The sequence below is a fragment of the Lemur catta genome, chromosome 1, assembly GCF_020740605.2.
Source record: "Lemur catta isolate mLemCat1 chromosome 1, mLemCat1.pri, whole genome shotgun sequence".
In the NCBI taxonomy this organism is placed as follows: domain Eukaryota; kingdom Metazoa; phylum Chordata; class Mammalia; order Primates; family Lemuridae; genus Lemur; species Lemur catta.
In genome coordinates this window covers 121461881-121488723 of record NC_059128.1, presented here as the reverse complement: position 1 = coordinate 121488723, position 26843 = coordinate 121461881, and the positions used below count along the sequence as shown (strand labels likewise).

The following is a 26843-nucleotide window of genomic DNA, read 5'->3' as shown; positions in this document are numbered from 1 at the left end:
TCTTACTCCTTTTCAATCTACTGGATCTGCCAGTTGCTGATAGGTGGTATTGAAGTCTGAAAATATAATGGATTTGTCTGTTTCCTTTGCAGTTCCATTAATTTTTGTCTCATGTATTTTGTTGTTCTGTTGTTAGGTATGTACTCCTTAAGCATTATTATATTTTCTTGGATATTGAACCCTTCATCATTATGCAAAGTCCCTCTCTATCTCTGATATATTTTCTTCCTCTGAAGTCCACATTGTCTGAAGTTAATGTAGCTTCTCCAGCTTTGCTTTGATTTGTGTTAGCATAGTGTATCCTTCTCTGTCTCTTTACTTTCAATCTACCTTTTTTTAAATATTGAAAGGCAGGTTTCATATAGACAATATATAGTTGAGTTTGCCTATTTATCGACTTGACAGTCTCTGTCTTTGAATTGATATATTTAGACCATTCACATTTAAAGTGATTATTGATATATTTGATTTATTTTTTTATTCTTCATGCTTCTAATTTGTTTCTTTTTTAGATTTCAGAATATTGCAGAGGTATGAATGCTTTGGTGATATAAATTACCTTCATACCACCCCAGTCAAAGCTGCAAGTGTGCCCATTCCCCAGACAGCATGCACTGCCCCCATTAGATGTGAATTTACCCACTCCCCCCTCCACCCTCCCACCTGCATGACATCCAATGAATGTTACTTCAATATGTGCACATAAGTTTGGATAGATTAGTACCAATTTAATGGTGAATATATGTGGTGTTTGTTTTTCCATTCTTGTGATGCTTCACTTACAAGAATGGGCTCCAGTTCCATCCAGGTTAATACAAGAGGTATGAGTTCACCATTTTTTTATGGCTGAGTAGTACTCCATGGTATACATGTACCACATTTTATTAAATCCACTAATGTATTGATGGGCACTTGGGTTGTTTCCACATCTTTGCAATTGTGAATTCTGCTGCTATAAACATTTGAGTGCAGATGTCTTTTTTAGAGATCGTCTTCTTTTCTTTGTGTAAATACCCAGTAGTGGGATTGCTGGATCAAATGGTAGTCCTTTTAGTTCTTTGAGGTATTGCCATACTATTTTCCATAGAGGTTGTACTAGTTTTCAGTCCCACCAGCAGTATGAGTGTGCCTGTCTCTCCACATCCACATCAACATTTGTTCTTTTGGGACTTTTTGATAAGGGCCATTCTCACTGGAGTTAAGTGATATCTCATTGTGGTTTTGATTTGCATTTCTCTGATGATTAGAGATGTTGAGCATTTGTTCATATGTTTGTTGGCCATTAGTCTATCTTCTTTTGAAAGTTTCTGTTCATGTTCTTTGCCCACTTTTTAATGGGGCTGTTTGATATTTTCTTGTTGACTTTCCTGAATTCTTTATAGATTCTACTTATCAGCCCTTTATCAGATCTATAGCATGCAAATATTTTCTCCCATTCTGTAGATTGTCCATTCACTCTAATGATCATTTCCTTATGTGTGCAGAAGCTTTTTAATTCGATCAGGTCCCATTTATTTATTTTTATTGTTGTTGTGATTGCCTTTGGGGTTGTCTTTATGAATTCATTGCCTAGGCTGATGTCTGTAAGAGTTTTTCCAACATTTTTTTCTAGAATTATTGTGGTTTCCTGCCTTACGTTTAAGTATGTTATCCATTGTGAGATGATTTCTGTGAGAGGTGCAGATCCTGTTTCAGTCTTTTACATGTGACTATCCAATTTTCCCAGCACCATTTATTGAATAAGGATTATTTTCCCCAGTGTATATTTTTGTCTGCTTTGTCAAATATCAGATGGTAATATGAGGATGGTTTTATATCTGGGTTCTCACTTGTGTTCCATTGGTTTATGTCTCTTTTCTTATGCCTATACCATTCTGTTTTGGTTACTATAGGCTTGTAATATAGCTTGAAGTCTGGTAAATTGATGCTTCCCAATTTGATCTTTTTGCTTAAGGCTCTTTTGGCTATATGGGGATTTATCTGGTTCCATATGAAGCGTAAAATTATTTTTTCCATATCTGTAAAAAATGATTTTGTTATTTTAATAGGGATTCCATTGAAACTGTACATCACTTTGGGTAGTATACACATTGTAACAATGTTGATTCTGCCAGTCCATGAGCATGGTATGGCTTTCCATCTGTTTACATCCTCTGATGTTTTTTTCCTCAGTGTTGCATAGTTCTCCCTGTAGAGGTCTTTCACTTCCTTATTTAAATATGTTCCTAGGTATTTTATTTTCTTTGTTGCTGTTGTGAAAGGTGTTCAGTCTTTAATTTAATTCTCAGTTTGACTGTTGTTGGCATGTAGGAATGCTACTGATTTCGGTACATTGATCTTGTAACCTAAGACTTTGCTGAATTTGTTTATCAATTCCAGTAGTCTGATGGAAGATTCTTTGGGGTTTTCTAGATATAAGATCATGTCATCAGCAAAGAGCAATAGTTTCACCTTTTTATTCTCCCATTTGGACGCCTTTGATATCCTTGTCTTGCCTGATTGCCCCAGCTAGGAATTCCAGCACTATGTTGAATAGAGGTGATGATGGAGGGCAACCTTGTCTGGTTTCCATTCTAAGAAGGAATGCTTTCATTTTTTCCCTATTTATTATGATGTTGGTTGAGGGTTTGTCATATATGGATTTTATCATTTTAATGTAAGTCCCATCTATGCCTATTTTGTTAAGTGTGAAAGGGTGCTGAATTTTGTCAGTTGCTTTTTCTGCATCTATTGAGAGGATCCTATGGTCGTTGTTTTTACTTCTATTTATGTGTTGAGTTTACATTTATAGGTTAGCATATGTTGAACCATCCCTGCATCTCTGGAATAAAGCCCACTTGGTCATGATGGATTATTTTTTGTCCCCCTTTTTTTTTATTTCAGCTTATTATGGGGGTAAAAAAGTTGAGGTTATATATATTGCCCATGTCCCGCCCATCCCCCTGAGTCAGAGCTTCAAGCGTGTCCACTCCCCAGACAGTGCACCTGGCAATCGCCATGTAGTTATAGGTCCATCCCCTCCCCGCACCCCCCACCTCCCCGAGTCAGCACCTTCAAGCATGACCATTCCACAGACGGTGCACAACGCACTCATCATGTACGCATAACCCATCCCCTCCCCCCACACCCTGCCTCAGTCAGATATCCAATTGGTATCATTCCCAAATGCGCATTTAGGTGATGATCAGGGAAACCAGTTTTCTGGTGAGTACATGTGATGCTTGTTTTTCCATTCTTGGGATCCTTCACTTAATAGAATGTGTTCCAACTCTCTCCAGGAGAACAAAAGGGATTCTGTATCACCGTTATTTCTGTTTTTTTTTTTTTTTTTTTATTTCAGCTCTCCATGGGGGTACAAAATCTCAGGTTATATACATTGTCCATGTCCCGCCCATCCCCCTGAATCAGAGCCTCAAGCGTATCCATTCTTCAGACAGTGCACCTGGCACTCAACATGTAGTCATACCTCCATCGCCTCCCTCCATCCCCCACCTCCCCAAGTCAGCACTTTCAAGCATGAACATTTACAGATGGTGTGCAACGCACTCATCATGTAGGCATACACACATCACCTACCCCTACCACCCGTCTCAGTCTGATATCCAATTGGTATCCTTCCCTGATGTGCATTTAGGTGATGATCAGGGAAACCAATTTTCTGGTGATTACATGTGATGCTTGTTTTTCCATTCTTTGAATACTTCCCTTAATATAATGGGTTTCAACTCTCTCCAGTAGAACCAAAGAGATGTCATATCACCGTTGTTTCTTATACCTGAGTAATACTCCATGGTATACATATACCACAGTTTACTAATCCATTTGTGGATTGATGGGCATTTGGGTTGCTTCCACATCTTTGCAATTGTGAATTGTGCTGCTATAAACATTCAGGTACAGTTTTGTTTTTACAGAATCACTTTTGTTCCTTTGGGTAGATGCCCAATAATGGGATTGCTGGATCGAATGGTAGATCTACTGGAATCTGTTTAAGGTATCTCCATAATGCTTTCCACAGGGGTTGCACTAGTTTGCAGTCCCACCAGCAGTGTATGAGTGTTCCTGTCTCTCCGCATCCACGCCAACATGTGTTGTTTGGAACTTTTTGATAAAGGCCATTCTCACTGGAGTTAAGTGGTATCTCATTGTGGTTTTGATTTGCATTTCCCTGATGATTAGGGATGTTGAGCATTTTTTCATATGTTTGTTAGCCACTGTTATATCTTCTTTAGAAAATTTTTTATTCATGTCATTTGCCCACTTTTTGATAGGTTTGTTTAATTTTTTCTTGCTGATTTTCCTGAGTTCTAAATAGATTCTTGTTATCAGTCCTTTATCTGATGTGTAGTATGTGAAAATTTTTTCCCATTCTGTAGGCTATCTGTTTATTTTCGTGACTCTTTCTCTGGCTGTGCAGAAGCTTTTTAATTTAATCAGGTCCCATTCATTTATTTTTATTGTTGCTGTGATTGCCTTAGGGGTTTTCTTCATAAATTCTTTGCATAGACCAATGTCTGTAAGAGTCTTTCCTACATTTTCTTCTAGAATTCTAATCGTTTCCCATTTAAGGTTTAAATCTGTTATCCACCGTGTTTTGATTTTTGTGAGAGGTGAAATCGGTGGGTCCTGTTTCAGTCTTCTACATGTGGCTATCCAGTTTTCCCAGCACCATTTATTTAATAGGGATTCTTGTCCCCAGAATAGGTTTTTGTCTATTTTGTCAAAGAATAGATGGCTATATCAGGATGGTTTTATGTTTGGATTTTCTGTTCTGTTCCACTGGTCTGTGTCCCTGCACTTGTGCCAGTACGATGGAATTTTAATAATCACAGCCTTGTAATGTAGTTTGAAATCTGGTAAATTAATACCTCCCATTTTGTTGTTATTGCTTACAATTGCTTTTGCTAAATGGGGTCTTCTCTGGTTCCATATAAAGCATAAAATTATTTTTTCTGTATCTGCGAATAATGATGTTGGTAATTTAATGGGGATTGCATTGAATCTGTAAATCACTTTGGGTAGTATAGACATTTTAACAAATTTGATTCTTCTGATCCACGAGCATGGTATGGTTTTCCACCTATTTACACGTTCTTCAATTTCCTTCCTCAGTGTTTCATAGTTCTCTCTATAGAGGTCCTTTACCTCTTTAGTTAAATATATTCCTAGGTATTTTATTTTCTTTGTTGCTATTTTGAAGGGTATTGAGTCCTTAATTTGGTTCTCCGATTGAATGATATTGGCATATATGAATGCCTCTGATTTGTGTGTGTTGATTTTGTAACCTGAGACTTTACTGAATTCGTTAATTAATTCCAGGATTCTCTTGGTTGAGTCCTTGGGGTTTTCCAGATATAACATCATATCATCAGCGAAGAGTGAGAGTTTGATCTCTCCTTTCCGTATTTGGACACCTTTGATTCTTGCCTGATAGTTCTAACAAGTACTTCCAATACTATGTTGAAAAGTAAAGGGGACGGTGGGCAGCCTTGTCTGGTTCCAGTTCTGAGTGGGAATGCTTTCAATTTTTCCCCATTCAGTATGATGTTGGCTATGAGTTTGTCATATATGGCTTGTATCGTTTTTAGGTAGGTCCCGTTTATGCCTATTTTGGTAAGCGTTCTTATCATAAAAGGGTGTTTAATTTTGTCAAATGCTTTTTCTGCATCTATTGAGAGGATCATATGTTTTTTATTTTTGCTTCTATTTATGTGGTGAATTACATTTATAGATTTTCATATGTTGAACCACCCCTGCATCTCTGGGATGAAACCTACTTGGTCGTGATGAATTATTTATTTAATAAGTAGTTGGATATGATTTGCTAGGATTTTATTGAGAATTTTTACATCTATGTTCATGAGAAAAATTGGTCAGTAGATTTCTGTTTTTGTTGCATCCTTTCCTGGTTTTGGTATTAATGTTATATTGGCTTGGTAAAATGTGTTGGAGAGAATTTCATCCTTCTCCATATTGGAGAATAGTTTATGTAGGATGGGCACCAGTTCTTCTTTATATGTGTGGTAAAATTCGGGTGTAAACCCATCTGGACCAGGGCTTTTCTTTTTGGGAAGGTTTTTTTTATTGCTGTTTCAATTTCAGTTCTTGATACTGGTCTATTCAGGAATTCTATTTCTTCCTCATTGAGCCTCGGACGGCTATGTGTTTCTAAAAAATTGTTCATTTTTTCCACATTTTCCAGTTTGTGTGCATAAAGATTTTTGTAGAATTTATAGATGATATCATGTATCTCTGTAGCGTCGGTTGTGATTTCTCCTTTCATGTTCCTGAGGGAAGTCATTAGAGGTTTTTCTTTTCTGCTCTTGGTTAGTGTAGCCAGTGGTGTGTCTATTTTGTTTATCTTTTCAAAGAACCAACTTTTTGTTTTATTAATTTCCTTTATAGTATTTTTGTTGTCCTTTTAATTTAATTCTGATTTGATCTTAATAATTTCTCGCATTCTTCTGGGTTCCGGGTCAGTCTGTTCTTCTTTCTCCAGCTCTTTGAGTCTATTCATTAAGTTGTCTATTTGTAAGTTGTCTGTCTTTTTGAAATAGGCATTTATGAAAATGAATTTTCCTCTCAGGATGGCTTTAGCTGCGTGCCATAGATTTTGGTAAGTTGTGTCTCCTTTGTCATTTAATTCAGAGAATGTTTTGATTTCTGACTTGATTTGTTCCTTTATAAAATAGTTGTTCAGGAGAAGGTTGTTTAGCTTCCATGACTTTGAGTAGGAATGTGAATTTTTGTTAGGGTTCATTATTACTTTTATTCCACTGTGATCTGAGAAGATGCATGGTATGATTTCTATTTTTTAAAATTTTTTAAGACATGCTTTATGTCCTAGAATATGGTCAATCTTAGAGAATGTCCTGTGAGCTGATAAGAAGCATGTATATTCAGTGAATATCGGGTAGAATGTCCTGTAGATGTCAGTCAGGCCCATTTGTTCTAGCATTGTATTTAAGTCTACTATTTCTTTGCTTATTTTCTGCTTGGAGGATCTGTCCTGTGCTGTCAGTGGGGTGTTAAAGTCTCCAGCTATTACAGAATTGTTGTCTGTCATTTGGTTCAGATCAAGCAGGGTTTGCTTTATGAATCTGGGTGCGCGTAAGTTGGGTGCATATATATTAAGTATCGTTATGTCTTTTTGTTGAATTGTGCCTTTCACCGGTATGTAGTAACTGTCTTTGTCTTTTATTACTTTTGTTGGTTAAAAATTAAGTTATTGGAAATTAAAACTGCCACACCATCTTTCTTTTGGGTATCATTTGCTTGAAATATCAGTTTCCATCCTTTTATTTTCAGTCTATTGCATCTTTGCAGGTTTGGTGAGTTTCCTGAAGACAGCAGATACTTGGTTTGTGTTTTTTTATCCATTGGCCCAGTCTATGTCTCTTGAGTGGGGAATTCAGGCCATTGACATTTAGTGAGAGAACTGATAAGTGGGACAGATTTCTGTTCATCTTGTTCGGTAGAACTGCATTGCTATGTGTTCTCTCTTGAGCCATTTTGGTGGCTGGAATTTGATCTTTAGCTCTTGGGTGGTTTTACTTTCATGGTTCTTTCTTGTGCTGATCCGTGTGTAACTGTCTTTTGAATACTTCTTGGAGGACTGTTCTTGTCTTGGTGAATTCCCCCAGTCCTTGTCTATCTGTGAATGTCTTAATTTCTCCCTCATATAGAAAACTTAGCTTAGCTGGGTACGAGATTCTTGGCTGGGCTTTATTCTGTTTCAGAAGAATGAGAATGGGACCCCAACCTATTCTTGCTTGTAAGGGTTCAGTTGAGATATCTGGCGTAATTCTAATGGGCCTTCCTTCATATGTTACTTGTTTCTTTCTCCTTACAACTCAAGGTAGAGTCTCTTTCTGGGATATTGCGGTGAGTCTGATGACTATGTCACGTGATGTTTTCCTATTTGCTATGATTCTCCCAGGGGTTCTTTGAGCTTCTTGAACCTGTATATCTAGAGTTTTAGCAAGGCCTGGGAAATTTTCCTCTATTATGTCTTCAAATAGTTTATCCAGCCCTTGCTTGTTATCCTCTTCACCCTCAGGGATGCCGATAACTCTCACGTTAGGCTTCTTCACATAATCCCACATTTCTTGTAGACTCTGATCTTTTCTCTTATTTCTTTGCTCTATCTCTGTGACTGACTTATTTAATTGGAAAGAGTTATCTTCAATCTCTGAGATTCTTTCTTCTGTTTGATCTACCCTGTTCTTGAGGCTTTCCACTGTGTTTTGTAGCTCCCTGAATAAATTCTTCATTTCTAGGGGTTCAGTTTGGTTTTTCTTCAATCTTTCCATTTCCTTAGTGAATTTTTCCTCCAAATCCTGGATTTTCTTTGTGGTTTCTTTTTATTGGTTATCCATTTTTTTCTTGTATGTTATTCAGCTTATTTATAATCTATAACTGAAATTCTTCCTGTAACATATTGGTATTTTCAATCTGGTTTGTGTCAATTGGAAGACAGCTGGTATTTCTCTTTGGGCGCGAGGTTTCCGTTTGGTTCTTTGTGCTCTCCATATTTTTCCTCTGAGACTTTCCCATGTGGATCTCTCGTTAGGTCTTTTCTCACAGCTTTAATCAGGCTAACAGCACACCTTGTACTCTGTTCTTAGGCTGTGAAACCATCTAGGTATGTTGCTTCCTTTGTCCAGAGTGGGAGACGGTTGTGTGTTGTTTAGAGTTTTTTCTATCTCAGTTGGGGGGCTGCTTCTAATGGGTCCAGCCTCAGAGGATTGGTTTGACTTAAGACCAATTTGGCAAGATAAGTCACTGTGTTGTGGACTTTAAGTTAGCAGGGAGGATTCACACTATTTGCAAGCAGAAAGTCTCTGTCACTTTTTTTTTTTTCCTGTCTTTTGGTTCCTCCTCCAGAGGGGTGGTTTCTGTCTCTTCGCAGGAAAGACACTGGCTAGGGGGAGGAAATAGTGCCCTCGCTTGCTCAGTGCCCCAGCTGCTGCAGCTCCCACGGGCAAAGGTCTACCCTGTCCCAATGTCCCCAAGGTCCAGGCTCCACACTCTTGCATCTGGGGAAGCACTCAGTGTTCACACATGGGAATGGGACCTGCAGTGGGTCCATGGACCAGGGGAGGGAGTCACCGGGGGAGCCTCCTGGCACCCTATGGCTCCTCAGCAGCTCAGCCTTGGATGCCACAATGGCGACTGCCCGCCCGCAGATCAGCAGCACTTGGGGTTAATGTTCAGGATCTGGCTGGCACCGGAGCTGGGGGCCTGGTGAGCTCAGTAGTATACAGTAGCTCCCTGGCTAGAGGGCCGCCGAAAAGAAAGAGGAAAAGAAGAAAAAAGAAAAAGAATATCTGTATATTGGTGACCCTTCCCTCCTTTTCGCCTTAGCGCTGTTTTGTCCCTCTCCCTTTGAGAGCCGCATCCTGGTGGAGATCCCCTAGAGTCTAAGCTGTTTCCCGTCGATGTCTCCTGTCCACAGAGTTCATACGAAGCCAGAGCTCTTGGAGTGGGTTCACAGACTAGGGGAGGGAGCAGCCTGGGGAGCTGCCTGGCACCCTATGGTTCTGCAGCGGCTAGGCTGTGGACCCCAAGTAGGCGACTGCACACCCGCAGATCGCCATTGCTGGGGGGAGAATGTTCTGAGTCTGGCGAACACCGGGGCCGGGGGCCTGGCGAGCACCGGAGCCCACAGTATTTCCCCAGCTAGAGGGCCACTGAAGAGGAGAAAAGAAAAAGAAAGAAAAAAAATTATAAAAAAAATAATAAAAAAACGAAAAAAAATTTTAAAAAAGATAAAAAACAAAAATAAAAAAAGTAAAATAAATCTGTAATTTGGTGACCCTTCCCTGCTTTTTGACTTAGCGCAGTTCCGCCCCTTTTCCTTTAGCACCGCGTCCCCACGGATATCCCCTAGAGTCTTAGCTCTTTCCCGCTGATGTCTCCTATCCACAGAGTTCATACAAAGCCAGAGCACTTGGCGTGGGTTCACGGACTAGGGCAGGGAGCCATCCAGCACCCTATAGTTCTGCAACGTCTAGCCTGTGGACCCCAAGATGGTGACCGCGTGCCTGCAGATCTCTGGCTCTGGGGGAGAATGTCCAGAGCTCAGCAGGCACCAGAGCCGGGGGCCCAGCGAGCACCAGAGCCCACAGCAGCTTCCCGGCTAGTGGGCCGCCGAAGAACAAAAAGAAAAGGAAAAAAGAAAAAAAAAACTGAAAAAAACAATCTATAATTTCACGATCCTTTGCAGCCTCTTGCCTTAGCACAGTTTTGCCCCTTTTCCTTTAATTGCTGCATCCCCGCGGAGATCCCCTAGAGTCTAAGCTCTTTCCTGATGAAGTCTCCTGTCCACAGAGTTCATACAAAGCCACAGCTCTTGGCGTGGACTCACGGACTAGGGAAGGGAGCCATCCGGGGACCCGTGCGGCACCCTATGGTTCCGCAGTGGCTAGGCTATGGACTCCAAGATGGTGACTGTGTGTCTGCCAATCGCTGGCACTGGGGGAGAATGTCCACAGCTCAGCAGGTGCCAGATTCGGGGGCCTGGCAAGCACGAGAGCCCATGGCAGCTCCCTGGCTACAGGGCCACTGCAGAAGAAAAAGAAAAACAAAAACAATCTATAATTCCTCGATCGTGGCCCCTCGCCTTAGCACGGTTCCGCTCCTTTCTCTTTAATTGCTGCATCCCTGCGGAGATCCCCTAGAGTCTAAGCTCTTTCCCGCTGATGTCTCCTGTCCACAGAGTTCATACAAAGCCACACCTCTTGGCGTGGGTTCATGGACTAGAGAAGGGAGCCGCCTGGGGACCCGCACGGCACCCTATGGTTCCACAGCAGCTAGTCTGTGGGTCCCAAGATGGCGACCGCACACCCGCTGATCACCGGTGCTGGGGGAAATGTCCTGAGCTCAGCAGGTGCCAGAGCCGGGGCCCGGCGAGCACCAGAGCCCATGGCAGCTCCCCAGCTAGAGGGCCGCCGAAGAAGAAAAAAAAAAACAATCTATAATTCCATGATCATGGCCCCCTTTCCTTAGCGCAGTTCCACACATTTCCCTTTAAGCATTACGTCACCACAGAAATCCCGCAGACTCTAAGTTCCTTCCTGCTGTCACCTGTCCTCAGAGCTCCATGTCTCCCACGGTGATTCTGCACCGACTTCAGTCAGATCCCTGATTGGGTGTAGAGGTCAGTGGGGAGAACAAGCCGCTTTGCTGTGGGACTGAACCCACCTCACTCGTCGGTGAGGCAGGTACAACCGTGCTGCACTCTGCTGTCTATTTCCGTCCCGCACTCTCCAAATTATCTCGGTCCTATTTCCCATTCGCCTCTGCTTTTTCTTGTTCTCTGTGTCCCACGTTGATTCTCCATGGGTTCACACTGATGTTCTTGTAGGGGAGCAATCCTCTAGCGTTGTGGCAGGTCGAGATCCATGCCTTCCTCTCCGGGTTCATGAATCCAGGTCACCTCCACTCCGCCATCTTGCCCCTCTCCCAGTCTATGTCTCTTGAGTGAGGAATTCAAGCCATTCACATTTATTGAGAGAACTGATAAGTGGGACAGATTTCTGTTCATCTTGTTCGGTAGAACTTCATTGATATGTTTTCTCTCTTGAGCTATTGTGGTGGCTGGAATTTGATCTTTAGCTCTTGGGTGGTTTTACATTTGTGGGTCTTTCTTGCGATGATCCGTGTGTAACTCTCTTTTGAGTACTTCTTATAGGGCTGGTATTGTCTTGGTGAATTCCCTTAGTCCTTGTTTATCTGAGAATGTGTTAATTTCTCCTTCCTATAGAAAACTTAGCTTAGCTGGGTACAAGATTCTAGGCTGGGCATTATTCTGTTTCAGAAGAGTGAGAATGGGGCCCCAACCTATTCTTGCTTCTAAGGTTTCAGTTGAGAAATCTGGCATCATTCTAATGAGCTTTCCTTTGTATGTTACTTGTTTCTTTCTCCTTATAGCTTGAAGAAGGGCCTCTGTAGTGGATATTTTGGTCAGTCTGATGATACGTGGCATGGTGTTTTCCTATTTGCTGTGAATCTCCCAGGGGTTCTTTGAACTTCTTGAACCTGTATATCTAGAGTTTTATCAAGGCCTGGGAAATTTTCCTCAATTATGTCTTCAAATAGCTTATCCAGCCCTTGCTTATTATCTTCTTCACCCTCAAGGATGCCGATAACTCTCACATTAGGCTTCTTCACATAATCCCACGTTTCTTGTAGACTCTGATCTTTTCTCTTATTTCTTTGCTGTATCTCTGTGACTGACTTATTTAATTGGAAAGAGTTATCTTCAATCTCTGAGATTCTTTCTTCTGTTTGATCTACCCTGCTCTTGAGACTTTCCACTGTGTTTTGGAGCTCCCCGAATAAATTCTTCATTTCTAGGAGTTCAGTTTTATTTTTCTTCAATATTTCTATTTCCTTAGTGAATTTTCTTCCAAATACTGGATTTTTTTGTGGTTTCTTTGTGTTGGTTATCTATTTTTTCTTGTATATTATTCAGCTTGTTTATAATACATAATTGAAATTCTTCCTGTACCATGTTTGTATTTTGAATCTGGTTTGTGTCAATTGGAAGAGAGCTGTTATTTCTCTTTGGAGGCTAGATTTCCATTTGATTCTTTGTGCTTCCTTTGTTTTTCCACTGAGCCCTTCCCATCTGGATCTATCATTAGATCTTTTCTTACAGCTTTATTCTGGCTAGCAGCACGCCTTGTACTCTATTCTTACACTGTGAAGCAACCTAGGTATATTCCTGCCTTTGTCAAGAGGGGGAGACTGTTGTGTATTATTTAGAGTTTTTTCTTTCTCAGTTGGGGGGCTGCTTCTGATAGGTCTAGCCCGAGTATTGGTTTGACCTAAGACTGGTTTGGCGAGTTAAGTCACTGTGTTGTGGACTTTCAGATAGCAGGCGGGATTCACACTAGTTGCAGGCAGAAAATCTCTCTCTCTCTTTCTCTTTTTTTTTTTTTTTTCTTCCTCTAGAGGGGTGGTTTCTGCCTCTTTCCACAGGAAAGACACTGGCTAGGGAGACGGGCCAGTGCCCTTGCTTACTCAGCACCCCAGCTGCTGCAGGTCCTATGGGCAAAGGTCTGCCCTGGCCCAATGTCCCCAAGGTCCAGGCTCCACACTCTCGCATCTGGGGAAGCACTCAGTGTTCACACAAGGGTGACGCTCCTAGAGAGGGTCCACGGACTAGGGTAGGGAGCCCACTAGGGAGCTGCCCAGTACCCTATTGCTCCACAGTTGCTAGGCCGTGGACCCCACAATGGCGACTGCCCGCCTGCAGATTGCCGGCACTGGGGATGAATGTTTGGGGTCTGGCAGGCACCAGAGCTGGGGGCCTAGCGAGCTCAGGAGTACACAGTAGCTCCCTGGCTATAGGGGCACCAAAAAGAAAGAGAAAAAAGAAATCTGTAATTCAGCAACCCTTTACTGCTTTTCGCCTTAGCGCAGCTCCGCCCATCTCCCTCTAAGTGCCATCCCAGCGTAGATCCCCTAGAGTCTAAGCTGTTTCCCATTGATGTCTCCTGTCCACAGAGTTCATACAAAGCCAGACTGTTGGTGTGGGTTCACGGACTAGGAGAAGGAGCTGCCTGGCACCCTGTGGTTCCGCAGCGGCTAGGCTGTGGACCACAAGATGGCGACTGCCCGTCCACAGATCACCGGCGCTGGGGGAGGATGTTCAGGGTCTGGCAGGCACCAGAGCCGGGGGCCTGGTGAGCACAGAAGCCCACAGTAGTTCCCTGGCTAAAAGGCCACTGAAGAAACAGAAAAGAAAGAAAGAAAAAAAAAATCTGTAATTCGGTGACCCTTCACTGCTTTTCGCCTTAGCACAACTCTGCCCCTCTCCCTCTAAGCGCCATTCTGGTGGAGATCCCCTAGAGTCTAAGCTGTTTCCCTTTGATGTCACCTGTCCACAGAGCTCCACGTCTCCCGCAGTGATTCTGCACTGACTTCAGGTGGATCTCTAATTGAGTGGGTGTGGAGGTCAGTGGGGAGAACAAGCCGCTTTACTATGGGGCTGAACCTGCCTCACTCATTGGTGAGGCGGGTACAGCCATCCCGCGCTCCGCTGTCTATTGTCCATCTCACACTCTCCAGATTTTCTTGATCCTATTTCCCATTCATCTCAGTTTTTTCTTGTTCTCTGTGTCCCACATTGATTCTCCATGGATTCACACCACTGTTCTTGTGGGGGAGCAATCCTCTAGTGTTGTGGCAGGCCGAGATCCATGCCTTCCTCTCCGGGAGTACGAATCCAGGAGGTCACCTCCACTCCGCCATCTTCCAAGTTTTTGGATTATTTTTTTGATAAGCACCTAAACTCTATTTCCTAGGATTTTATTGAGAGTTTTTGCCTCTATATTCATAGGGATATCAGTCTGTAGTTCTCTTTTTTTGTTGTATCCTTTTCTTGCTTTGGTATCAGGGTGATGTTGGCTTCATAAAACATAGTGGGGAGGATTCCTTCCTTCTCAATGTTGTAGAATAATTTTCAGCATTTCCTCTAGGAGATGTCTAGTAATGGACAAATTCCTAGTGTTTACTTGTCTATGAACATCTTTATTTCTTCATCATTTATGAAACTTAGTTTTGCAAAATACAAAATTCTTGACTGGCTGTTGTTCTGTTTAAGAAGACTAAAAATGTACCTCTAATCTCTTCTGGCTTTTAAGATCTCTAATGAGAAGTCTGTTGTTAGCCTGATGGGTTTTTTTTCCTAGGTTAGTTGTTGGTTTTGTTTTGTAGCTTGTAGAACTTTCTCTTTCACTTTTACTTTGGATAAGTTGATGAATATGTGTTTTGGAGTTGTCCTATTTGCTGTGAATCTTCCCAGTGTTTGATGATCTTTTTGTATCTAGACATCTGAATCTCTGACAATCCCAGGGAAGTTTTCCTCAATAATTCTTTCAAACAAGTTTTCCATGCTTTTTGCTTTTTTTCCTCTCCCTTGGTGATACCTATAATTCTTATATTGGTCCACTTTGCATAGCCCCATACTTTTCTGAGTGATTGTTCCTTCTTCTTTTTTCTGCATTTTTGACTCACTAGGTTAGTTCAGAAGCCTGTCTCAAGCTCTGAAATTCTTTCTCTGGCTTTGTCTTGGTAGAAAATTTAATATTAATATAATTCCTTATGACCCTAACTCATATTTCCAATACCCAGAATCTCTCTAAGAAGTTTCTTCTTTACTAACCCTAATATTTAGACAAAGCACACATCCACCTAATCAAGGCAAGAAAATATTTTTACATTTTTATCTTCTATCTTTAATAATTATTTTATTTTCCCATTGCCTTTTTAAGTTTAAGCAGCATTCAGGGGGTGGTAGGGGGTTATGATATGTTCGCACTATATTTTGTTTTTAGCTCAGCTAGCATCCTACTGAATTGGGAAAAACCAATAGCTTTTTCTCTAACATCTGAATAAGAGAAGGATGCCCACTTTCAATATGTGTTTTCACCATAGTGCTAGAAGTCCTAGCCAGGGCAATTAGAGAAGAGAAAAAAAAACAAGGGGCATTGAAAGTGAAAATGAAGAAATCAAATTGTCCTTTTTTGTAGATAATATGATCTTATATGTGGGAAAACCTAAGAGATTTTGGCAAAAAATTGTTAGAACTGATAAACAAGTTTACTAAAGTTGCAGAACACAAAATCAGCATACAAAAATCAACAGAATTGATGTATGCCAACAGTGAACAACTTAAAAAAGAAATAAAAAACAGTTCCATTTATAATAGCTACAAAAATATACCTAGAAATAAACTTACCCCAAAATGTAAAGCATCTCAACAATAAACACAATAAAATACTGATTTGAAGAGGACACACAAAAGAGGAAAGGTTTCGTGTTTATGAATTGGAGAAACTAATATTGTCAAAATGACTATAGTGCTCATAATGATTGACTGATTTAGTGAAATCCCTATTAAAATACCAAAGACATTTTTTGTAGAATTTTTTTTAAATCCTAAAATTTGTATGTAACCACAAAAGACCCCCAAATCCAAAGCAATCCTGAGCAAAAAGAACAAAGCTAGAGACATCACACTACCTGACTTCCAAATATACCAGAAAGCCATAATAAGCAGAACACCATGGTACTGGCATAAAAACAGACACATAGACCAATAGAATAGAATAGAGAACCCACGAATAAATCCACACATTTACAGTCAACTTATTTTTGACAAAGGCACCAGGAATATACATTGGGGAATAGACAATCTTTTCAATAAATGGTACTGATAAAACTGAATAACCATATGTAGAAGAATGAAACTAGACCCCTATGTTTTACCATACACAAAACTCAAATTAAAATGGATTAAATATTAGAAGAAAACATTAGAAAAATGCTTCAAGACATTTCTCTGGGCAAAGACTTTTTGAGTAAGACCTCAAAACCATTGGCAACCAAAGCAAAAATTGACAGTTAAATCCATTAATAAAAAGCTTCTGTACAGCAAGGGAAACAACCAACAAAGTGAAGAGACAACCTATAGAATGGGAGAACATATATGCAAACTATTTATTTGATAAGAGATTAATAATGAAAATATTAGGTTATTATGTATGAAATGTCTGATTTTTCTTAAGTTTGACAGTTTATATCTCTGACATTTGACTTTGATGCTTTTGTTTTATTTTTATTGTGAAGTTACATCTTCTTTATTTCAAACACATGGTTTGGCTTGTGATTATCTTTCTAATTTTTTTAGAGTAATTCTTGTGAAAACATGGATAAGTTAAAAATTCAAGTTATTTTCGAATATGAGTTCTGTCATGAAACTAGTGCAGCACAGGCAGCTCAAAATATCAATGAAGTGTTTGGGAAGGTTGTGGCTAATTAATTGACAGTACCTCAATGGTTTGAGAAGTTCCATCCTGGTGATTTTAATCTTGAAAATGAGCCATGTGTGTGACCTGAGACTAAGGTGGATAATGATGAGCTGAAAGCTGTAGTGGAAGCGAGTCTATCTCAACCTACACGTGAATTAGCAGCAAGGTTTGACATTAGTATTCCAACAATGTTGGACCATTTGAAACAAATCAGCAATGTACAGAAGCTGGGTAGATGGGCACCACATGAATTAAACAAGTGTCAGAATAGAAATCATCTCAAAGCTTACCTTTCTTTGCTGTCATGACATAAAGGTGAACCATTTCTACACCGAGTTGTTATGTGTGATGAGAAATGGATTCTTTTTGATAATTGCAAGCATTCATCACAATGGTTGGATAAAGATGAAGTGCTGAAACATAGTAAAAAACTGAATATTCATCAAAAAAGCTACTGGTGTCTGTTTGGTGGTCCCATGCTAGTATTATTCACTACAGCTTCATGAAACCTGGTCAATCGATTACAGTGGGTATCTACTGCAACCAACTGGATGAAATGATAAGGATACTTGCAATTAAGCAGCCAAGATTGGTCAACAGAGACAGGCCAATCCTCTTGTAAGACAACGCTTGACCACATGTCACACAAACAACACTTCTCAAACTACAGAGGCTAGACTTGGAAACTCTCTGTCATCCGCCGTGTTCACCAGACCTTGCACCAACTGATTACCACTTCCTCCAGGCTTTGGGCCAATTCTTGCAAGGAAAATACTCAATTCTTAACAAGCTGCAGAAAATGCCTTTTGCAATTTCATCACTACGTGCTCTCTAGGCTTCTTGGCTGCTGACATAAACAATCTACTGTTAAGATGGCAAAACTGTGTCCATAGTTTAAGTGCCTACTTTGATTAATTGTACTGCTTCGTGTTTGAGATATAATAAACTTTAGATTCAACATCGGACATTTCATATTTAATGACCTAATATAGTAGAAATTCAAGTAACTCAATATAAAAAAAAATCTGATTTAAAAATAGGTCAAAATTTTTAATAGACATTTTCTCAAAGTAAGACATTTAAAGGGCCAACAGATATATGAAAAAATGCTCTACATCACTCACCAACAGGGAAATACAAATCAAAATCACAACTAGATATCCCCTGACCTTAGTTAAAATGGCTATGATCACAAAGACAGAAAATAACAGATGCTGGCAAGGATTCAGAGGAAGAGGACTGCTTATGTATTGTTGGTTGGAATGTAAATTAGTATGGCCAGTATCAAAACAGAGTATAGAGGTTCCTCAGAAAACTAAAAATAGAACTACCATTTGATCTAGCAATCTCTCTGCTGGGGTATGTATACAAAAGGAAGGTAATCAGTATATTGAAAATATATCTGCACTCCCTTGTTTATTGCAGCATTATTCACAATAACCAAGATATGGGATCAATCTAAGTGTCCATGAACAAATGAATGAATGAAGAAAATTTGGTATATAAACCCAGTCAAGTAAGTTCTAGTGTTTGATAACACAGTAGGGCAATTTATACTTAATAATTTATTGTATATTTCAAAATAGCTAGAAGAGAAAATTTTGAATGTTCTCAACACAAATGATAAATGTATGAGGTTATAGATTTGCTAAATACCAAGACTTCATTTTTATACATTGTATGCTTGTATACATGGTATAGAATATATAACATGTACCCCATAAGTATGTACAACTATTATGTATACATAAAAATTAATAATGGCCTGGTTGTGGTGGCTCATGCCTGTAATTTCAACACTTTGAGAGGCCGAGGCAGGAGGATCACTTGAGACCAGGAGTTTGAGACCAGCCTGAACAACATAGCAAAACCCCCCATCTCTCCAAAAACAAATAAATTTAGCCAGATATGGTGGATTTGTATCTACTTTGAGTTGGTATTTGTATCCAACTTCATTTTTTTGCATTTGGATATCTAGTTTTTCCAGCACAATTTATGGAAAGTGTGTCTTTTCCACATTGAATGCTCTTGGCATCCTTGTCAAAAATACATTAACCATATCTGGAGGGTTTTTTATTTTTAGGCTTTCTATTCTATTCCTTTAGTCTATATGTCTGTCTTTATACCTGTATCACACTTGTTTTTTTGAGACAGTGTGTCACTCTGTTGCCCGGGCTAGAGTGCCGTGGCATCAGCCTAGCTCACAGCAACCTCAAACTCTTGGGCTCAAGCAATCCTCCTGCCTCAGCCTCCTGAGTAGCTGGGACTACAGGCATGCACCACCATGCCAGGCTAATTTTTTCTATATATATTTTTAGTTGTCTGGTTAATTTCTTTCTATATTTTTAGTAGAGATTGGGTCTCGCTCTTGCTCAGGCTGGTCTGAAACTCCTGACCTGGAGTGATCCTCCTGCCTTGGCCTCCCAGGGTGCTAGGATTACAGGTGTGAGCCACCGCGCCCGGCCTGTACCACACTTTTGATTACTGGAGCTTTGTAGTATGTTTTGAAATTAGGAACTGTGAGGCTCTAATTTTGTTATTTTTCAATATTGTTTTGGTTATTCAGGGCAGGGCCTGTGATACTATATGAAATTTAGGATGAGTTTTTCTATTTCTTTTCATTATTATTATTTTTTATTTATTTCAGCTTATTATGGGAGTACAAAAGTTCAGGTTATATATATTGCCCATGTCCCGCCCATCTCCCCGAGTCAGAGCTTCAAGCGTGTCCATTTCCCACACAGTGCACATCACACTCATCATGTAGGTATACACACATCCCCTCCCAGGAGTGGAGGACCACCAGGTTGCCTAAGGAGGGGAGAACCAGCCTGGGTCTGAAATGGAGCAAGTCAAATCTCGCGTGCTGATCAGGAGTTTTTCTATTTCTGCAAAAACAAAACAAACAAAAAAACAAAAAAACAAACAAAAACAAACAAACAAACAAAAACTACCACTGGGACTTTATAGTGATTGCAATAAGTCTGGAGGTTGCTTTAGGGGATATTGTCATCACATGGTATATCTTTCTCCAATCTATCTGTCTATTTCTAAACTATTCTTATAGATAATAGTGTGAAAGTGTGTTTTGGGTATTTTTAATTTTTATTTTAATTTTTGTTTTAAGAGACCGGTCTTGCACTGTCAGCCAGGCTGAAGTACAGTGGCAACATCATAGCATAAAAAAATTCAAGCAATCCTTCTGCCTCAGCCTCCCACGTAGCTAGGATTACTGGTACTCACCACCATGTCCACCTAACTTTTTCTTTTTGTAGAGATGGGGTCTCGCAGTGATGCCAGTCTCTTTTAATTGATATATTTGGACCATTAACATTTAAAGTGATTATTAATATAGTCGGACTAATATATAGCATTTATTGCTGTTTTGTATTAGTTTATTAATTTCTTGTGGTCTTTGTGTTGATTTTGTCTCAATTCTTTTCTTTTTTTATCTTTTGTGGCTTTCATTTGGCATTTTTATGTGATTCCATTTTTTCTATTATCATATTAATTATGCTCCTTTTAAAAACAATTTTTAGTGATTGCCTTTGATTGCTGTATAAATTTACAACTAACTCAAGTTATCTTTCAAATATTAATAACACTATTCCCACTTCATGTGTAGTGCTAGTGTCATATAGCAGAGTATTCCCATTTCCTCACTCCTATCTCTTATCACATTGCTGTAATTAATTTCACTGATCTATAAACTATAATCACTTGAATACCTTGTTGCTATTATTTTTATAACTTATTGAGATATAATTGGCAAATAGCTGTACATATTCACAGTGTATCATGTGATGATTTGATATTTGTATACAGTACATTAAGGATTACCACAATAAAATTAATCAGTATATCCAACACCACACATAGTTACCCTTTGTGTGTTTGTGTTTGTGTGTGTATGTGTGTGTGTGTGAAAGAGAGAGAGAGAGAGAAATGAGGACACAGCAAGATCTATTCTCTCAGCAAAGATCTACTCATTCTTTGTTGTTATTGGTTTTTGTTCCTTCCTATGTCTTCCACTCTTTGTCTGCCTTTTTTATATTAATTGGGTATTTATGTGATTTCATTTTCGCTCCTTTACTAGCATATAAGCTATACTTCTTTTTTTTACATTCTTTAGTGGATATCTGAAACTTTCAAATATAAATTTATGCTAATTCAAGTCCACTTTCAAATAACATTGTACCACTTCATAGATAGTGCAGGTACTTTATTTTAAAAAATCCACATTTCTTCTTATTCCTTGTATTATTGTTGACATTCATTTTACTGATGCATATGCATCTATATATACACATATGTACACATATGAGCAAGCATATATAGTTGAATGCAATGTCACTATTATTTTGAACAAAAACATCTATGAAATTAATAATAGGAAAAAGAAAATATTTTATTTTACTTTAATTTATCCCTTCTCTAATGGTTTTCATTTCATTATGTAGATCCAAGTATCCGACTGATATCATTTTTCTTTTTCTCTGAAGAACTTCTTTTAAATTTCCTGCAATTCAGATCTACTGGCAACAAATTCCCTGAATTTTTATTGTCTAATACAGTCTTTATTTCTCCATAACTTTAAAAGATTATTTCCATGGGTGCAGAATTATAGCTTGGTAGTTTTTTTCTTACACTACTTTAAGTATTTCAATATGCTGTCTTGCTTGTGTGGTTTCTAAAGAGAAGTCCCATGTAATTCTTATCCTTTCTTCTCTGTGTGTAAGGTTTTGGAATTTTGTTTGTTTTAAAATTTTCAATTATGTTTTTTTCTCTGATGTATTTCAAGATTTTTCTTTTTTTTTATTTCAGCTCATCATGGGGGTACATAAGTTCAGGTTATATACATTGACCATTTTCCACCCATCCCCCTCAGTCAGAGCCTCAAGTGAGTCCATTCTCCAGACAGTGCGCCTGGCACTCACCATGTAGTCATACCTCAGTCACCTCCCCCATCCCCCCACCTCCCCGAGTCAGCATCTTTAAGCATGACCATTCCCCAGATGGTGCGCAATGCACTCATCATGTAAGCATACACCCATCCCCTCCCCCCACCCCCCGTCTCACTCTGATGTCCAATTGGTATCCTTCCCCGATGTGCATTTAGGTGATGATCAGGGAAACCAATTATCTGGTGAGTACATGTGATGCTTGTTTTTCCATTCTTTGGATACTTCACTTAATATAATGGGTTCCAATTCTCTCCAGGAGAACCAAAGAGATGTCGTATCATCGTTATTTCTTATAGCTGAGTAATACTCCATGGTATACATATACCACAGTTTACTAATCCATTCGTGGATTCATGGGCATTTGGGTTGTTTCCACATCTTTGCAATAGTGAATTGTGCTGCTATAAACATTCGGGTACAGGTGTCTTTGTTATAGAATGACTTTTGTTCTTCTGGGTAAATGCCCAATAAAGGGATTGCTGGATCGAATGGTAGGTCTACTTGAATCTGTTTAAGGTATCTCCATAATGCTTTCCACAGGGGTTGCACTAGTTTGCAGTCCCACCAGCAGTGTATGAGTGTTCCTGTCTCTCTGCATCCACGCCAACATGTGTTGTTTTGGGATTTTTTGATAAAGGCCATTCTCACCAGACTTAAGTGGTATCTCATTGTGGTTTTGATTTGCACTTCCCTGATGATTAGGGATGTTGAGCATTTTTTCATATGTTTGTTAGCCATTCTTATATCTTCTTTTGAAAAATTTCTATTCATGTCATTTGCCCACTTTTTGATAGGGTTGTTTGATTTTTTTCTTGCTGATTTTCCTGAGTTCTAAATAGATTTTTCTTATCAGCCCTTTATCTGATGTATATAGTATGTGAAAATTTTTTCCCGTTCTGTAGGCTGTCTATTTATTTTCGTGACTGTTTCTTTGGCTGTGCAGAAGTTTTTTTAATTTAATCAGGTCCCATTCATTTATTTTTGTTGTTGCTGTGATTGCCTTAGGGGTCTTCTTCAGAAATTCTTTGCCTAGACCAATGTCTGTAAGAGTCTTTCCTACATTTTCTTCCAGAATTCTAATCGTTTCCCATTTAAGGTTTAAATCTGTTATCCACCGTGATTTGATTTTTGTGAGAGGTGAAATCTGTGGGTCCTGTTTCAGTCTTCTACATGTGGCTATCCAGTTTTCCCAGCAACATTTATTGAATAGGGATTCTTCTCCCCAGAGTATGTTTTTGTCTATTTTGTCAAAGATTAGATGGCTATATGAGGATCGTTTTATATTTGGATTTTCTGTTCTATTCCACTGGTCTGTGTCTCTGCCCTTATGCCAATACCAGGCAGTTTTAAGAACCACAGCCTTGTAGTATAGTTTGAAGTCTGGTAAATTAATACCTCCCGTTTTGTTTTTGTTGCTTAAAATTGCTTTTGCTATACGGGGTCTTCTCTGATTCCTTACGAAGTGTATAATTATTTTTTCTAAATCTGTAAAAAATGATGTTGGTAATTTAATAGGAATTGCATTGAATCTATAGATTACTTTGGGTAGTATAGACATTTTAACAATGTTAATTCTTCCGATCCACAAGCATGGTATGGTTTTCTACCTATTTACATGTTCTGCAATTTCCTTCCTCAGTGTTTCATTGTTCTCCCTATAGAGGTCCTTTACCTCTTTAGGTAAATATATTCCTAGATATTTTATTTTCTTTGTCACTATTTTGAAGGGTATTGAGTCTTCCATTGTTTCTCTGATTGAATATTATTGGAATATATGAATGCATCTGATTTGTGTGTATTGATTTTGTAACCTGAGACTTTACTGAATTCATTAGTTAATTCCAGGAGTTTCTTGATTGAATCCTTCGGATTTTCCAGATAACATCATATCATTAGCGAAGAGTGAGAGTTTGATCTCTTCTTTCCCTATTTTGACTCCCTTGATTCCGCTCTCTTGCCTGATAGCTCTCGAAAGGACTGCCAATGCTATGTTTAAAGGTAATGGGGCCAGTGGGCAGCCTTGTCTGGTTCCAGTTCTGAATGGGAATGTTTTCAATTTTTCCCATTTAGTATGATGTTGGCTGTGGGTTTGTCATATATGGCTTGGATCATTTTTATGTAGGTCCCATTTATGCCTCTTTTGTTAAGCGTTCTTATCATAAAAGGGTGTTGAATTTTGTCAAATGCTTTTTCTGCATCTATTGAGAGGATCATATGGTCTTTATTTTTGCTTCTATTTATGTGGTGAAGTACATTTATAGATTTACGTATTTTGAACCACCCCTACATCTCTGCCATGAAGCCCACTTGGTCGTGATGAATTATTTTTTGATAAGCACTTGGATACGATTTGTTAGGATTTTATTGAGAATTTTTGCATCTATGTTCATGAGAGAAATTGGTCTGTGGTTTTCTTTTTTTGTTGCATCTTTCCTGGGTTTGGTATCAATGTTATATGGGCTTGGTAAAATGTGTTGGGAAGTTGAATCCTTCTCAATATTGGAGAATAATTTATGTAGGATGTGCACCAGTTCATCTTTGTATGTGTGGTAAAATTCAGGTGTGAACCCATCTGTTCTAGGGCTTTTCTTTTTGGGAACGTCTTTTATTCCTGTTTCAATTTCAGTTCTTGATATTGGTATATTTAGAAATTCTATTTCTTCCTTATTGAGGTTGGGAAGGCTATGTGTTTCTAAAAATTGTCCATTTCCTCCACATTTTCCAGTTTGTGTGCATAAATTTTTGTAGAATTCATAGATGATATCGTGTATCTCTGTGGCATTGGTTGTGATTTCTCCTTTCATGTTCCTGATGGATGTTATTAGAGATTTTTCTTTTCTGCTCTTGGTTAGTCTAGCCATTGGTGTGTCTATTTTGTTTATCTTTTCAAAGAACCAGGTTTTGTTTTATTAAGTTCCCTTATGGTATTTTTGTTGTCCTTTTCATTTAATTCTGATCTGATCTTAATAATTTCTCTCCTTCTGCTGGGTTTGGGGTCAGTCTGTTCTTTCTCCAGCTCTTTGCATCTATTCATTAGGTTGTCTATTTGTAAGTTTTCTGTCATTCTGATATTGGCATTTATGGAAATTAATTTTACTCTCAGGACTGCTTTAGCTGTGTCCCATAGATTTTGATGTCTCCTTTGTCATTTAACTCAAAGAATCTTTTGATTTCTGACTTGATTTCTTCTTTTATAAAATAGTCGTTCAGGAGAAGGTTGTTTAGCTTCCATGACTTTGAGTAGGAATGAGAGTTTCTGTTAGGGTTCATTATTACTTTTATTCCCCTATGATCTGAGAAGATGCATGGTATGATTTCTATTTTTTTAAATTTTTTAAGTCATAAAGCATGTCCATATAAACTTTAGAATCAATTTTGTGAATATCCACTAAATAATGTTCTGAGATTTTGATTGGAATTGCATTGAATATACAGATAAAGCAGTGAAGAACTGATATCTGGACAATAGTGTCTTCCTATTCATGAGCATGCCGTATCTATTTATTTGGTTCTTTGATTTTCATCCATCAGAATTTCATAATTTTTCTCATACATATTTTGTACATATTTATAGGTTTATAACTATTTCATTGTTAGTGTGCTAATGTATATAGTATTGTGTTTTTAGTTTCAAATTCCACTTGTTCATTGCTGGTATTTTGGGAAGTGAATGATTTTGCTGTTATTTATTATTAAATTTAATTTATTGATAATTAACACATAATAATTTTATATATTTATGGCATATATGCATGTATACATTGCATATAACAATTAAGTCAAGGTAATTACCATATCCATTCCTTTAAAGCATTCATCATTTCTTCGTGGTAATGACATTCAAAATCTTTTAACTATCTTTATATATCCACCATATTGTTATTTGCTATAGTCATTCTACTGTGTAACAGAACACCAGAATTATTCTGTCTAATTGTAACTGTGTGCCCATTCACCAACCACTCCTACTCCCTAATCTGCTTCTCTATGTTTTCTTCTAGTAGTTTTATAGTTTTGGGTCTTACATTTAAGTCTGTAATTTATTTTGAGTTGATTTTTGTGTGTGGTGATAGATAAGTGTCTAGTTTCATTCTTCTGCATAGGGATATCTTGTTTACCTTAGAATCATTTATCAAAGAGACCATCTTTCCCCAGTGTGTGTTCTTGGCACCTTTGTCAAAAATGACCTGGTTGTAAATGTGTCGATTTATTTCTAGATTCTCTATTTTATTCCATTGGTTTATGTGTCTGTTTTTATATGAGTACCATGCTTTTTTGGTTACTATAGCTTTATAGCAAATTTTGAAGTCAAGTAGTGTAATGCTTTCAGCTTTTTTCTTTTTGCTCAAGATTGATTTGGCTATCCCATATCTTTAGCACTTTTATATAAATTTTAAGATTTTTTTCTATTTCTGTGAAAAATATCACTGGTATTTTAATATGGATTGCATTGAATCTGTAGATTGCCTTTGGTAATATGGATATTTTATCAATATTATTTGTTCTAATTCATGAATATGGGACATATTTCTATATATTTATATTCTCTTCATTTTCTTTCATCAATGTTTTATAGTTTTCACTGTACAGATCTTTCACCTCCTTGGTTAAGTTTATTCCTGGGTATTTTTTTATATATACTATAAATGGAATTGTTTTCTTAATTTATTTTTCAGATAGTTTTCTATTAATTTATAGAAATGATATTGATTTTTCTTTGTTGACTTTGTAACCTGCAACTTTACTAAATTCATTTATAAGTTATGAGAGTTTTCTTAGGGATATATATGTATATATGATATGACATACATATAATATATGTATATACATACATATGATATATATACATATATATACCTAGTTATATATATAATTTCGTCTACAAACAGGGATAATTTGACTTCCTTCTTTTCAATTTCTATGCCCTTTCTTTCCTTCTCTTGTCTAACTGCTTTGGCTAGAACTTCCAGTACTATGCTGAATAAAAGTGGTAAAAATAGGCATCCTTGAATTGTTACAGATCTTATACAAAATGCTTTTTACTTTTCTTCATTCA

At 38.3% G+C, this 26843-nt stretch overlaps 1 protein-coding gene across 3 annotated transcripts in view; it reads left to right on the top strand.

Annotated features, from left to right (window-relative positions):
* CCDC7 (coiled-coil domain containing 7) overlaps positions 1–26843 on the top strand; it is an 80365-nt gene that overhangs the window by 28558 nt on the left and 24964 nt on the right. The window contains exon 5 of one of the 3 annotated variants that reach the window (XM_045554033.1): positions 513–564. The exons of the other annotated variants lie outside the window; for them this stretch is intronic. Coding sequence (XP_045409989.1) covers positions 513–554 — 42 coding nt within the window. The 3' untranslated portion in view covers positions 555–564. Of the gene's footprint in view, positions 1–512; positions 565–26843 lie in introns of those variants that run through there. 3 annotated transcript variants of the gene reach the window in all.